Source organism: Monodelphis domestica, chromosome 2, assembly GCF_027887165.1.
Source record: "Monodelphis domestica isolate mMonDom1 chromosome 2, mMonDom1.pri, whole genome shotgun sequence".
In the NCBI taxonomy this organism is placed as follows: domain Eukaryota; kingdom Metazoa; phylum Chordata; class Mammalia; order Didelphimorphia; family Didelphidae; genus Monodelphis; species Monodelphis domestica.
The window spans coordinates 257,381,328-257,395,309 of record NC_077228.1 but is presented as its reverse complement, the minus strand read 5'-3'; the positions used below and the strand labels follow the sequence as shown (position 1 = coordinate 257,395,309).

At 33.9% G+C, this 13,982-nt stretch overlaps 1 protein-coding gene across 5 annotated transcripts in view; it reads right to left on the bottom strand.

The window, feature by feature from the left end:
- Positions 1-13,982, bottom strand: part of MYH10 (myosin heavy chain 10) — a 199,968-nt gene that overhangs the window by 93,988 nt on the left and 91,998 nt on the right. For all 5 annotated transcript variants that reach the window (XM_056817527.1, XM_056817530.1, XM_056817529.1 and 2 more), the window contains one exon: positions 3,796-3,859. In XM_056817527.1, coding sequence (XP_056673505.1) covers positions 3,796-3,859 — 64 coding nt within the window. The remainder of the gene's footprint in view (positions 1-3,795; positions 3,860-13,982) is intronic.

The window sequence follows — 13,982 nt, the reverse complement described above, 5'->3', positions numbered from 1 at the left end:
TTTCCCCTGTTTGCATCCCTGGTATTAGAAGAGGTCTGACAAGGGCAAAGTACATTGGAACTTCATTTACTAGATTAATAATCAGTCAAAAAAGGCCATGAGGTTAATCTAGCACAATTTGTTTAACCTATGATGGTTCTTTGTAATCACCATTTCCCAATCAGGATATTAGACAATTAGCCCCTTCATGATCCATGATCTAGATAAGGTTCCACCCCTCCCAGTAATTATGGAGCACTCAGTTCAATTGTCTGCTCTGAAATTGGGCTATTTAAAAATCTATTTGTTATCCTGATAACTTGGGTACTTTGGATTTTACTCCACTTCCTCTTAAAAGTTAAATTTTTTTTAGATTTTGTTTATCTTTTCAAAGTACTAGCCTTTAGCTTTATAAATTGTGTTTTACTTGTTTTACCTATAATTTTGAAATTTTTATTTATGTCCTTATGTTGAGTTTATAAAATTTCTAAAATTCTTTAAATTGCATATTTGATGCATTACTCTTCTATTTTGCTAATGTGATCTGGGATATAATTTTTCTTCAAAATATTGCTTTGGCTTTATGCTTTCTATTTTGACTTGCTGTTGCTTATCATTTCCTTTCACCTAAGTATTGTTTCTATGATTTCTTCTGTGATCCACTCATTCATAGTAACAAGTGTTTTTTTAAATTGTGTAATTTTTATGTAAAGGATGTGCTTATATTTGTTTCTTGCATTTATTTATATTTTTTCCCTGGACTTGCACATGGTCTATTTTTCTGAGACATAGCGATGAGATATATTCTCATAGGCGGTTTTGTCATCCATGTTTTTCATCAGATTAGCTATCTTTTTCATTAATATTTTCAAAGAAATCAGTTTTTAGGGTTTTTTAAAAAAGTTTTATATTCTTGGTCTTCCCATTAATTTTTTCTCCTCTAATTTTAAAAATATCTCTATACTTGTTTTCTACTTTTTAAACAATCTCTAAATAAGAGATAAATTATTTCTTTTATTCATATATTAATTTATTTGCCTGCATTATATTTCTGGAGTTTGGGATCTTTGCAAATGGAATATTCCATTTGTGACTTTAGAGGGGTAGGCAAAGGGGCAATGTATAATAACCCAGCAACATGCATTTATTATGTGCTTTCCATAAAACAGGCATTATGCTAAACATTGGTAATACAAAGTATAAAAACAATCCCTACTCTCAAGGAGCTCACAATTGCATTAGACAATATGCAAGCAAGTATATACAACAGGATGAACTAGAAATAAATAATGGAGAGAAGACATTAGAAGTAAAGTAGATCAGGAAAGGCTTCTCGTAGGTCAGGTTTTATTATCAGAAACTTGAAGGTCAAGAGGCAGATGAGGAAGGAAATCATTCTAGGCATGAAGTACAGCCAGTGAAAACATACAGAGTTGAGAGATGAATCTTGTTCAAGGAATAGTAAGGGGGCATTTGTATGTCACTAAATCATTGGTGGGGAGTAATATATTAAATATTTTTAAAAACTGGAAAGGTAGGTAGGGGTCAGGGTAAGAAGGGCTTTAGAAGTCAAGCAAAAGTTTTTTTTATACTTGATCCTGGAATAGACTATGGTAGTTTGCTGCATAGTGGGATGATATGGTCAGACCTGAAATTTAGGAATATCAATTTGACAAGGGAGTAGAAAATAGATTGAAATGGGGAGAAACTTGAGGGAGACCAACCAGAAGGTCTGAAAAATGTTTCAGCATGAGATGATGAAGGGTTATACCTGGATGATGGCAGGATGAGGATGGGGATGGGGATGGGGATAGGGAGGGGGATGGGGAGGGGAAGGGGGAGGGGGAGGGGGAGAGGAGGGGAGGAGAGACCTCATATAAGAAATGTTAGTAAGGTAGAATGTTAGAACTTAGTAGCTGTCATTGAATTATAGCTGGTGCTCCTTTGCTTTAGACGTAATATGCCATTCTCTTCAGTGGACATCACAGTTATGCTGGCCCAATTCTTGCATTGGGGACTTCTTTCTGGGGCTGTCATTTTGGGAAAAGGTCAGGCCAGTCATCCTTTACTGCCTTCTCAGCTGTACTTAAGACTTTCTGTATTTTCTTTCCCCATTTCCCAATGTATCGTTTTATCCTATTAGAATGTAAGTTCCTTAACATATCAATCACATAATTTGATAGGGATCAATCTACGGCAAATGTGAATATGGAAATAGGTTTTGAACAATGATACATGTATAACCCACTGGAACTGCTTCTCAGCTTCAGGAGGGAGAAGGAAAGAAAAGGAGGGGGGGTGTAATAAATCATGTAACCATGGAAAAATTTTTTGATTAAAATAAAGAATGTAAGTTCCTCGAAGACAGAGACTTTCTTTGTGATTCTATTAGTGGTTAATAAATATTTGTTATCATTTCTTGTATTTTGCAATTTCTTGTAGCTACTGAATATTTAAAAGGTTTTTTCCCTTTGTTTTTCAATTATTCTCCCTGGTTGACTGTGAAATTTTGAGTTTTTCAGTTTAATCATTAAATTTGACTGCCACAAGTCTTAGAATTTGGAGGTTTTCCTGACTGTAATATATTTCTTTTCTTGTTCAATGTTTTTATTTTATGAATTCAGAAGTTATGGAAATTTGTTTAAATTTTATATATTATGATATACAAGTTTTTTATTTGCAATATTTCTCTGAGAAATTCGTAATCATTAAGTTACCTGTTATCTACTTTTTAAGTATTTATTGGCCTTAACTTTTCTAAGATTATGCTCAAAATATACTAAATTATTTTCTTTAAAAAGAGCTTCCATAAGTAGTTCAATTTTCTCTAATCTGTTTTTTAAAAAATAATCTGCTTTGATATCTCTAATATCTTATCTACATTTGTTCCTAATTCTTCTTTCATGGAATTTTTCTTCTTACTGAACAATTAAGAAACTTCTTATTGTTGTTCCCTGCTTTCTAAGGTACTTCCTTCCTATTAGAACATTGTTAAGAAAGGTTTTTAATCTTGTTTCTTCCTGAGATTTAGATCTGTTGTGTTGATTTATCTGCCATGTGCTGAGTCTTTATTGAAGCTTTTTAAATAAGTACTTTCTACTATTATCATCAAATATCACCATCTATTTATGATATAATCTTTGAGAACGACTTATAGCTGTTTAATTTCAAGTTTCAATTTTAAAATATCTGTCAATTCTCATGGATTTCTGAAATTTTCTACCTATTTGGAGCTTTGATGATATATACTGTATTTTTCCTGCTAGCCTCGATATTTTGTGACAACTTTTATTATATGTACTTCACTGGTTGTTACAAAAAACAAACAAAAAAACAACTTCATAAGCCTTAAATTGCTATGAAAAATATGAATTGAGACTTGGGGAAGGGCAGATCCTTCTTATAATGAAAATGGGCACATGCTCTGCAACTTATACTCTAAAAAGTTGGCTGAGTGCGGAGATAAAAAGGTAGATACTAAAGGTCTTGATTTCCTGTTCACCTCTCTATCCATTACAATGCATTGCTTTAAGGTATTATTACAACTAGCTACATTATTAGAGAAATTTTAACTTTATATTGAAGCCTATTTCAAAGACATCTTGAAACAGTTGTTGGTTCAATTAAGAACTAAAGATTTTAATGGGAAAATAAGCATACCCATTGTATTCCAATCAGTAAAATATATCTGACATAATATTTTAAATTATTTCTAAAAATACTTAAACAAACAAAAAAAAATACGATTACTTATACCTTATAGCACTATAAGCAAAAAAACTATTTAAGAAATGTCATGTTGCAGAAATAGGATACATGTTTCAATGTTGGCTCCAACAATATAACCAGTGACATCAAAGTTGATCCGTATAAACTTGCCCTGAAAATAAGTTAAAAAGCTAAGTTACAGTGATTGGTATTAATACAAGTTTCCATTATAATTCATCTTCTTATCTTTAATGTTTTTAACTAAGTTTTTCTGAAAAATGATTTGATTAAACTACCATTCTTTCAGAAGTATTTTCCTTGCAGTTTAGCTCTTTCTGAAAAAAAAAGAATCAGATATTTGCAAACATCTATAATTGAAAGATGTACTTCATATGTATGTAAATAAATAAAATTGCGTGTATATTTAAAATCAAGGCATTAAAGGAAACCTTAGTAGTCATCAAATCATAATTAAGGACTAGAGAGGCCAAGGCCATATAGGTATTCTGTCTCAGCTGAGATTTGAACCCAGGTCTTCCCAACACCAAGCCTACAACTTATACATTATATCATGTCACCTCTAAAACAAACTTGCATGTAAATGTACTAGTATGTATGCAAACATACATATACACCCACGGATACCACTACTAGTAAAGGACATGTTTCACAAAAATTTGCCCAGAATTATATTAAAGGAGCCCAGGATATATGCAGGATATTAAATGTCTTCTAATATATCATAGGGTAATATCCTCCTAGGAATAATTCCTGGCTCAGTGACTTTACTCCCAAGTGATCAAGCTAGACAGTTCTATTCCTACCTATTTCATTGTCCTTCTGAGTTATTAATGGCCAATCACCCTATCATGTCCACAAACTGTAGAGATTTCCCATGGTTCTATTCTCTCTTCTCTTATCTCTCTAATACTGTCTGGATAATCTAATCAGGGCAGAAGGATTTAACTAACATTTCTATGCAGATGACTCACAAATTTAGCTATCTAATGTTTCTTTCCTCAGATCTGTCAAATCAACTGTCTTTGGACATTTCAAATTAGATATCCCAGAGATATCTCAAACTCAAGATGACCAAAACCATCTTTCCTTCCTTAAAACCAACCCCTGAAAACTTCTCTATTCCTGTTGAAGATATCTTCAAGTCTTCCATTCTTCCAGGTTAAAATCTTGGTATCATACTCAGCAACATATCATACTCCTCACTCCTCCTCTCTCATCCAATACATCCAAACATTTACCAAATCTTGTTATACTATCTCTGCATCTCTCACAATTCTCCTAATGTAGGGGAGTCTTTCATTACCACTTGCCTGATTATTAAAACAGTTCTAATTGGCCTCCTTCCCCATCCTACATATAACTGCCAAAATAACTTTCTTTAACACAGATTGATCATGTCGGCCCATCACAGGTGCTTTCCTATTCCCTAGATACAATCTACTCCAGCAGTTCCCTATTGCCTCTAGAATAAAAAATGATCACTTCTGTTTAGCTTTCAACACCCACTGCAATCTGACCCCAGCCTAACTTACAGGACATTACTCTGCTTCCCACACTCTGAACCCAGCCAAACTGACCTCTTCTTTGTTCCTCATACAGAAGACAAACACCATCTCCAGTTTGGGAACATTTGTGTTAACTGTCCCTTGGCAAGAAGGAGTACTCCTTCCTCAGCTCAACCCCACAGAATCCTTTTCTTCCTTAAAGATATAGTTCAAGTATCACTTTAAATATGAAGTCTTTCTTGATCTTCCCAAATGTCAGTTATTTCCTTTGCAAACTCTTTTCTAAATATTTTATATTTATTCTCCACATATGGACTTATTGTCTTCCCCATTTAAACATAAGTTCCTTGTGGAAAGGAATTGTTTATATTTGTATTTGAAATCTAAGGGAGTAACAGCATCTGAAACAAAGTAAGTACCTGAAAAATGCTTATAATTTGATTAAAGGCCTTAGGAATGGGGTCAGCTGCTAGGTGGCTCAACAGATTGCAAGTCAAGCCTAGATATGGGAGGTCTTGTGTTCAAATCTGACCTCAGATAGCCTAGCTAGATGATCCTAGACAAGTTACTTAACCCCAACTGTCTAATCCTTATAACTCTTCTGTCTTGAAATCAACACACAGATCCCAAGAGGGTTTTGTTTTTAAAAAGCCTTAGGAATGCAGCCCAGCTACACAGAGATTCTGAGTAAGAATTCATTAATATTTATTGAATATCACTCATTAATATTTACTTAAAGATTTATGAAAGGTAAAATTTATTGATGAAATACTCCTTAGTGTTAATCTTAAAAATTCTCAGACTCTACCTTAGAACATTTGGTTAGGACCATTCCCCATTTTAAAACAACGAAGGGACTTGGGACAGGAAAGTGGGAACTCTTAACATTACTCCACCCATACTTAGGCATACTTTAGGGGAAGATAAAGTTGTAAACTCCTTACTAAACAATGAAAAGTACTCAACCCATACTTAAAGTGAAGCAAGAACCCTTAAGCTAGGTCTATTTTTAGATCTAATACAAAGAGGTACTAAGTGCCTATGAAAATCAAATTAATCAGGCAACTTGCAAAGGACAAGATTAGTCTACTCAGGTGTGAATCAAAAATAGTCAGTCCTTTGGAAAACGTCTACTGTGATTGGTAGATGTGAAAACTTAGGGGAGGTGACATAGGAGAAAATTCTTTTTAAAAGGAAGTCAGAAGGCCTCTGAAAGTGAATTCAGTTTTGGTAGCTGAGTTGGAGTTTGGACTGGTTGGAGTAACTGGATCTTTCTGAACACTAGAATCTTGCTTGGGACAAATCTTGTTGTGAGTTGATAAAAGACTGACTAGTCTCTCTCTTAAGGCTCAGGACTAGGCCATGTTGGCCTAAGCCCTTCATTCTATACTTCTCTTATTCTCTCTCCTTTTTTTTAATTCCTTCATTTGTATTAATTAAAATCTCCATAAACCCAGGTGACTTAGGTATTTCATATTTGGGAATTAATTCCCATGGCGACCACTTTATTTTTAATATAAAACCAAGACACTAAAAATTATCTTTATGCTTTTGGCAATTCACAGTCATGAAACAACATTTTCATGGTCACAGTTTATGGCAACCACTCTTTTGTCGCTACATTAGCATAGTACCTGTTACATAGTAGTTGATTAATAAATGTTGACTAACATACCTAACATGGGGGAAAACATCAGTCCATGCTTACAAAGTAAAGCTCTAGCCTAAACAGTCATCTAGTAAATGTGCTCTTTACTGCCAAGCAAGAAAAGTGAAAGGGTGAATTACTTACTTAATGTAATTCAGATAACTTATAAAGGTATTAACAGTGGGCCAATAACATCACTACCACCACTGGAATGCCTCAATTATGGGGAAATGGAGGGGAGTTAAGCAACAGTGGTAGTGGGAACTGAGAGGACAACACTGATTCCCATCTGGTGACTCAATTCTAGAACTAACTTAGTTTCCATTCAATTATGGATGTAGTCCAACTTCTGTCCTATGAGAAAACTTACTCAATTGTGAGAATTGGGGCAAAAACTTATTGTTTTGTTTGAACCTACACTGTGTGGCTGAAAAGCTGGACCACCTTTATCTGTTGCTTAAATACTCTTAGCCAGGGGTCCCCAAACTGTGGCCCCCTGAGGCCATTTATCTGGCCCCCACCGCACTTCTGGAAAGGGGCACCTCTTTCATTGGTGGTCAGTGAGAGGTGCAAAGGATGCATCTGCAAAGTGCGGCATCGCTCACATATAGTACTACTTCTGGTGACATAATCCTTTCCATGGCGCCTTGTTCTGAGAGTAACTGAACGAGAATGAGGTGCCGCGCAAAGGATTATGTGGCTGCACAATGGAAGATGTCAGCATGGTGAGTGGCCATCTGGGGCAGGGGATTTCGCACTGTGTATACTGCTGCCCAGTATAATGGTGGCAGTAATGGGCCTGTGCAAGGTGTGACAGGCCCATCACAGCCAGCACTTCAGTCTCTGCTATCCCAAAACAGTGGTATACAGATTTGTTCATAGTTTTTTTTTTTATAGTCCAGCCCTCCAACAGTCTGAGGAACAGTGAACTGGACCCCTGTGTAAAAAGTTTGGGGACCCTTGCTCTTAGCTAAGGACCTTGGTAATACTGACCAAAAGCCCAGTCCGAGCCAAAGACTGATGATACAAGTAATCTCATGATCGTACATCTCAAGCAACCCATGTTTGATCTGAAAACTAGCCCAGTATTAATCAATCTTTTTCATGTTCCTTTGATTGTTTACAAACACTTGGAGGGGAGGAGGAGGAAACACACCTCTTTTTTTGGAATACAGGGAATTGCACCTATTCACTTTCCCCCTCCCAACTCAAGAAGTTCCTAATCTTTCTCCAAATAGAAATCAGATTACCTAATTTTATATTGTTTCTTTTTAATTAATTGGTCTTATCTGATAACTGTTTTTAAATATAAAACTCTGCCTCCCCTTGTATTCAGTTCCAGACCTAGGCTGAGGAAAGGATCTCGTATGTTGGGCAACTGGCATGCATTGCTTAATAAACTAATATGCTTGGAAGATCAAATCTTTGTTTCCTCAGTCATTTCATCTTTTAAAAATGTCCTTTTATACATAGCATCATCTGAGTCAAAATTATTTTACTGGTGTAGTTTAGAGACAATGTACTAAGGAAACAACTTATCAAAATCTATGGGCTACAGCCAAAGTAGGCCTCAGGGGAAAATTTATATCCCTGAGTGCATATATCAACAAATCAGAGAGGGAAGAGGTCAATGAATTGGGCATACAACTTTAAAAACTAGAAAGAGAACAAATTAAAAATCCCCAGATAAAATCTAAATTGGAAATCATAGAGACCATGCACTAAGCTGATATGTAACTAACTAGATTACTGGAAAGTGGGGAGTGAAGTAGGGGGATGTTCTAAAAGTGAAAAATGCTACTCAATTCATACTGTGCTATCCATTGATTTAAGCAGTCAGTTGATGGGGCTCATTGATGGCTCTTTTGTTATGGAAAAATAATGTATTGGAGGTCAAGTGAAGATGCTACCCAGGAAACCAGATTTGTGCTATTCCCTCTCATTTTCTATAGATGTTGTCAAGAAAACCTAGGATTAAAAAATAGCAAAAGAAACATTTTTGTTGCTGACCATTGTCTTTCCACTGTTATCCTAAAATGGAGAATAGATGCTATCTTTGGAGAATCTTTAAATCATTTAATGAAAAGTAGGATGCCTTAAATTATAAAGCAATTAGAGAAGGGAGATTCTAAGAAGTACAAGTCAACTTTTAGCATTTGATGTGTATTCTTTTCAAAATTAACAAAAGCAGTGTGGCAGGGTGGGGTGAGGGTTGTCACAGTGTAATGTAACTAATAATAGATTTTAGAGTTCACAAACTCAGACATAAATAACAATCCAGATACCTCTACAGTTTTTATTTCATCAGTAAAATAGGATGATAATAACTGATCTATTTCATAAAAAAGCTATGAAAAAACTTCATAAACCCTAAAAATATAATAATGAGGATGTAAAATGGACAATGCAATTAAAGGCATATAGGCTGACTATGGGTCACGCTCTAAAACAGCCTGTTGACCAAAGAAAGAAGCACTAGCTGTGATCTCTTTTCTGCTATTAATTCTACCAATAAAATAATGTTTTGATGAGTTGCCAATGATGTTAACATCATGCAACAGATAGATACATTGTATCTCTAAGGATTATAAAAATTGATACCTTAATTTAAGCCAAATTAAAATGGAAACCTATTGCTACCCTGTATAGGAAAAGCACATTTCAAAAATACTGTTTATATAATTGCCTGTGTCTTGCATACATAAAAAAACGTGCAGAAAAGAATGTTATAGATTTTAAAAGCTACACCAAAGAGGGAAAATACTTTTATTCCCTTTTAGCTATAAATGCATTAAAATGCTACCAAAAGTTTCATATCTTTCAGAATGTCATACTGATAACAACAGGGTAGCTAATGTGAAGACCTTCAGTTTCTACAATCAAAAAAAGAGACAGGTAGAGTACTAGTCACAAACCTGCAGGAATGCAGTTCATATTAAATGGCCCTTCATCTGCTAAAGTGGAACAACAACAAAGTTGATATCCTGCCTGGTTTACTAAACAACCCTTTTTAAGGACAGCACTGCTATCTCCACTTGGAGAAGGGGAAAGGGAAGGATCCTTGAATAAATACTCATTTCTCATCATTCTGTCAGCAAACAGCAGCCAGTTAAATATGCAACTCTTCTTCCTCTCAAAACAGCAAAAACAAAAAAAAAATGCATTTTGTCAAAGGTCAATTTTACTCTGTTCAAACACTGACAGCAGACACTGAAATTAACAGTTGTCATCAATATGTATACATAATCTAAATATATTCTAACATTCTCTCTTTCAGACTAAGATAGGAGTATCTATTAGGCAAACACAGACTTTTGATATTCCAATATTTGTACAATGTGAGAGTTGAAAATTTGGCAACTAGCATATGATTGAGAAGTAGTAGTATGAACCAAATAGGATGAGATAAGTGCAAAATTCAAAAGCTGCAAAATTAAGATGCTGAATGCAAAGACCTAAACAAAGACGATAGCAAAGGCAGATAATAGGATGAAAATAAGGATATGACACAGTCTTAGAAGAAGAGTATCAGAAGGGCTAACGCACTAGGCTTTTCACAAGAAAACTAAGGAAAATGCTATATGGTTTATGGCAAACAGGACATTAATGCACTACTGGTGGAGCTGTGAACTGGTCCAGTCCTTGTAGAAAGTAATGTGGAACAATGCTCCAAAAGCTATTAAACTATTTGTAACTTTTGATCTAGTAATACCAGTACTAGTTTTATATCCTAAAGAGATAAAAGAAGAGGATCCGCATGTACAAAAGTATTTATAATAGCTCTTTTTGTGATAACAAGGAACTGGAAATTGAGCAAGTGCTCATCAATTGAAGGAATGGCTGAAATAAAAGATGTTCTCTAAATCCTAGGAAGACTTTTATGATCTGATGCAGAGTGCAAGAAGCCAAACTATGAGAACATCTGATGCAATAATAACAATACTGTAAATTCAAACAACATTCAAAGACTGAGGAACTGTGATGAATATTATGACCAACCACAATTCCAAACTTTCTCCCTATTTTCTCAAAAATAAGCATTAGTCTCAGTGCATACTGAGACTATTTTTTTTTATATGACCAGTGCAAAGATCTGTTTTGTTTGACTCTACATATTTGTAACAGGAGTTTATTTTTCTTTCTTCCACAATGGGAGATGGGGGTAGAGGAACAGGTAATAATAGAGAGGTGGATTTCCACTGACTAAAAAATAAAATAAAATTGAATTTAAAAAATAAAGTCAAGTAAGGCGAACTTTGCTTCCACTTTTGACAAGATTACTAAATTAATATACATTTTATATATAGACTTCAAGAAAGCATTTGCTATTCTTGTGGAAAAGAAAATATGGTCTAGATAATAGAACAGTCAAGTCCCATGGGGAACTTCTTTGAATGGCAGGACCAAAGATTGGCCATTAATAATCCTATGACAACTCTGAAAAAGATCTCTAGTAACGTGCCCGAGGTATTTCTGCACTTAAACATTTTTATCACTAATTTGGAAAAATACATGGCTTGCTTATCAACTTAGTCAAGAACAGTTATTAAGCAAATATAGAACAATGATCCTTATTTTTATTTGTCCAAAAGATAAAATTTGTAAAAGACATTTTGAAACAAAGAATAAACAGCTCTCTAAAGTGAATAAAACAAAGAACCAACAATAAATTTTGTATACCAGTGAAACAATTCGTTGTACCTAATACTGATTCTTACAGGAAGAAAGTATAGTGGATAGTAACACAGTTAACTGGTAAAGCATTCCAAACTTCAGCACATGATGAAGTAAAATGTCCACTATTTACATAATCAAAGTTACTGTACATCTGATTAGAACAGTACAGCTGAATAAAGAAAATGAAGATAAAGCTATTTCCATTAATCACTGATGAGCTATTATTTACCTTTCAGGCACTTTGGGAAGAAAATTATAATGGAGCTGCCCATTCCACATTGGTATTCACAGACATGACATAAAGGGTCTTCAAAATATTCAATTTATGTATTTTAAACCAGTAATAAAATATCCAACAAAGTAAATTTTGCATGAATACATAGTAATGTATCTCGTGTCCATCAGTCAGCATACCTAGTCACTGAACATTATTTTTTTGTAGGAGAACAAAAGAAGTTTGAATTCAATGGCACTGAACTCTGTGGCAAAATATATTGTCAAAATTGAGGAAGAAAGTTATTCTCATTGGTTCTAATAATTTATGATCTTCTTCCATGGGTATCTCTTCTGGATTTTTGTGAAGAATTAAGTTTCAATGAACATAAAACAAAAAATTCTAGATCTCAGTTACCCCAAATCAACCAAAATATAAGAAATACAAATTTGTTCTACATTTCATAATTATTTTCTCCCATTTATCTATTGAAATGATTTATGAGAATTTAGAAATGAACTCTTCTAATATGAGGAAGGACAAAAAAATTCTTACTAATTCTGCTTAGATAGAATTACAATCACTTTTTAAACAGCCAGATTACTATTTAAAATGTCGTTTCAAGAGATTTATTGTGCAAATTGTCATCATCTGGAATGTGGAATCAACAGAACTGAAAAAAAATGTGAATGATTATTTTTATAACAGTAATGTTAACTTAAAGAATGAACTCTAATACAAGCCAAATAAGATTTTTGAGATAAATGATTCTTCATCAAATTAATAATCTATAGCAAATAAGTGGAATCAAATGGTTAAGGAATTTATCCTATGCAGTCTCTAAAAGGCTTGTTAATGAGTATCCAATGTTTTCCAAAATTCCTGCCTTACTTAGAATTTTAGAAGGGTTCATATCTTTAGGCAACTTACCAAAAATCAAAAAGGCATTGTCTTTGCCTCATATCACTTAGTAGTTCACATTTTCCTTATCTCACAAAAATTTTAACATCCACTTTCTCTATAAATCATATGGCACTTTTAAAGGAAAATCCTCTGTATGGCTCTGGATACACCACTTGGTCACAGTATTCTAAGGATATAATATCCATATGGTTTATATTATCTTCTACATTAGTAACAGATGCAATAAAACAGTAATTATCAGTACTTAAAAACACTCAACTATGCAAACAATTATCTGAAAGGAATATAACTTGCAAAAGAAAGACACTTGAAAACTGTTGAATTAGAGCAAAACAAAATATTAATTGTTCTCCAGTGGCTCCATAGAAAATTAGGGAATACAAAGGGAGATTCTCTAGTGGGTTCCTGCAAAATGTGTAGAGGAGTTATATATATCTCAGATGAAGTCCCCACAGTATAGTATTTTTTATTTTTATATATAATATATTCTACTAGATAGACAGATAGATAGATAGATAGATAGATAGATAGATAGATAGATGGGTAGATGGATGGAATGATAGATGGATGAAATGATAGAAAGAAAGAAAGAAAGAAAGAAAGAAAGAAAGAAAGAAAGAAAGAAAGAAAGAAAGAAAGAAAGAAAGAAAGAAAGAAAGAAAGAAAGAAAGAAAGAAAGAAAGAAAGAAAGAAAGAAAGAAAGAAAGAAAGAGAAAGAAAGAAAGAAAAAGAAAGAAAGAATTTGGTGGAGTATACCCCCATCTAATATTCACAGGTTGGGCTCACAGACAGAGGCTGCAATCTTAAGTTTTAGGGATCAGCCTGTGGGACTGCACCCTAAACAGTAGCTCATAAATGCCTACCATGTACTATCCATGAACAAACACAGCCAGTATAATCAACTAACAATTAGAAAAAGCATTTATAAAATTGCATAGAAAGAATAGTAGTTACATTTTTCAAGGAATTTTGTCTTTATCACATATTTTAAACTAAGTTCAAGGTATCTATTAAAACAAATGATTTTTAAAATATAGTCCACAGAACAATAAGAATGTTACATTCTTGTATTCTTTGTGACTTTCAATTCTTTTAAGATAGCAAATTATTGCTCTGCTATACAATTCTGATTACAGAAGCCAGCTTACATCTTCCATATTTTCACCAAGAATGCTTTGTGTTTTTATATTATTGGCATTGTGCTTTTGAAGAGATGATAAATTAGGCATAGAGCAGGGGAGATGGTCTTGCAATTATTTCTGGTAGTCATATCTATGAACATTTTATTATAATCATTTGGTACAGT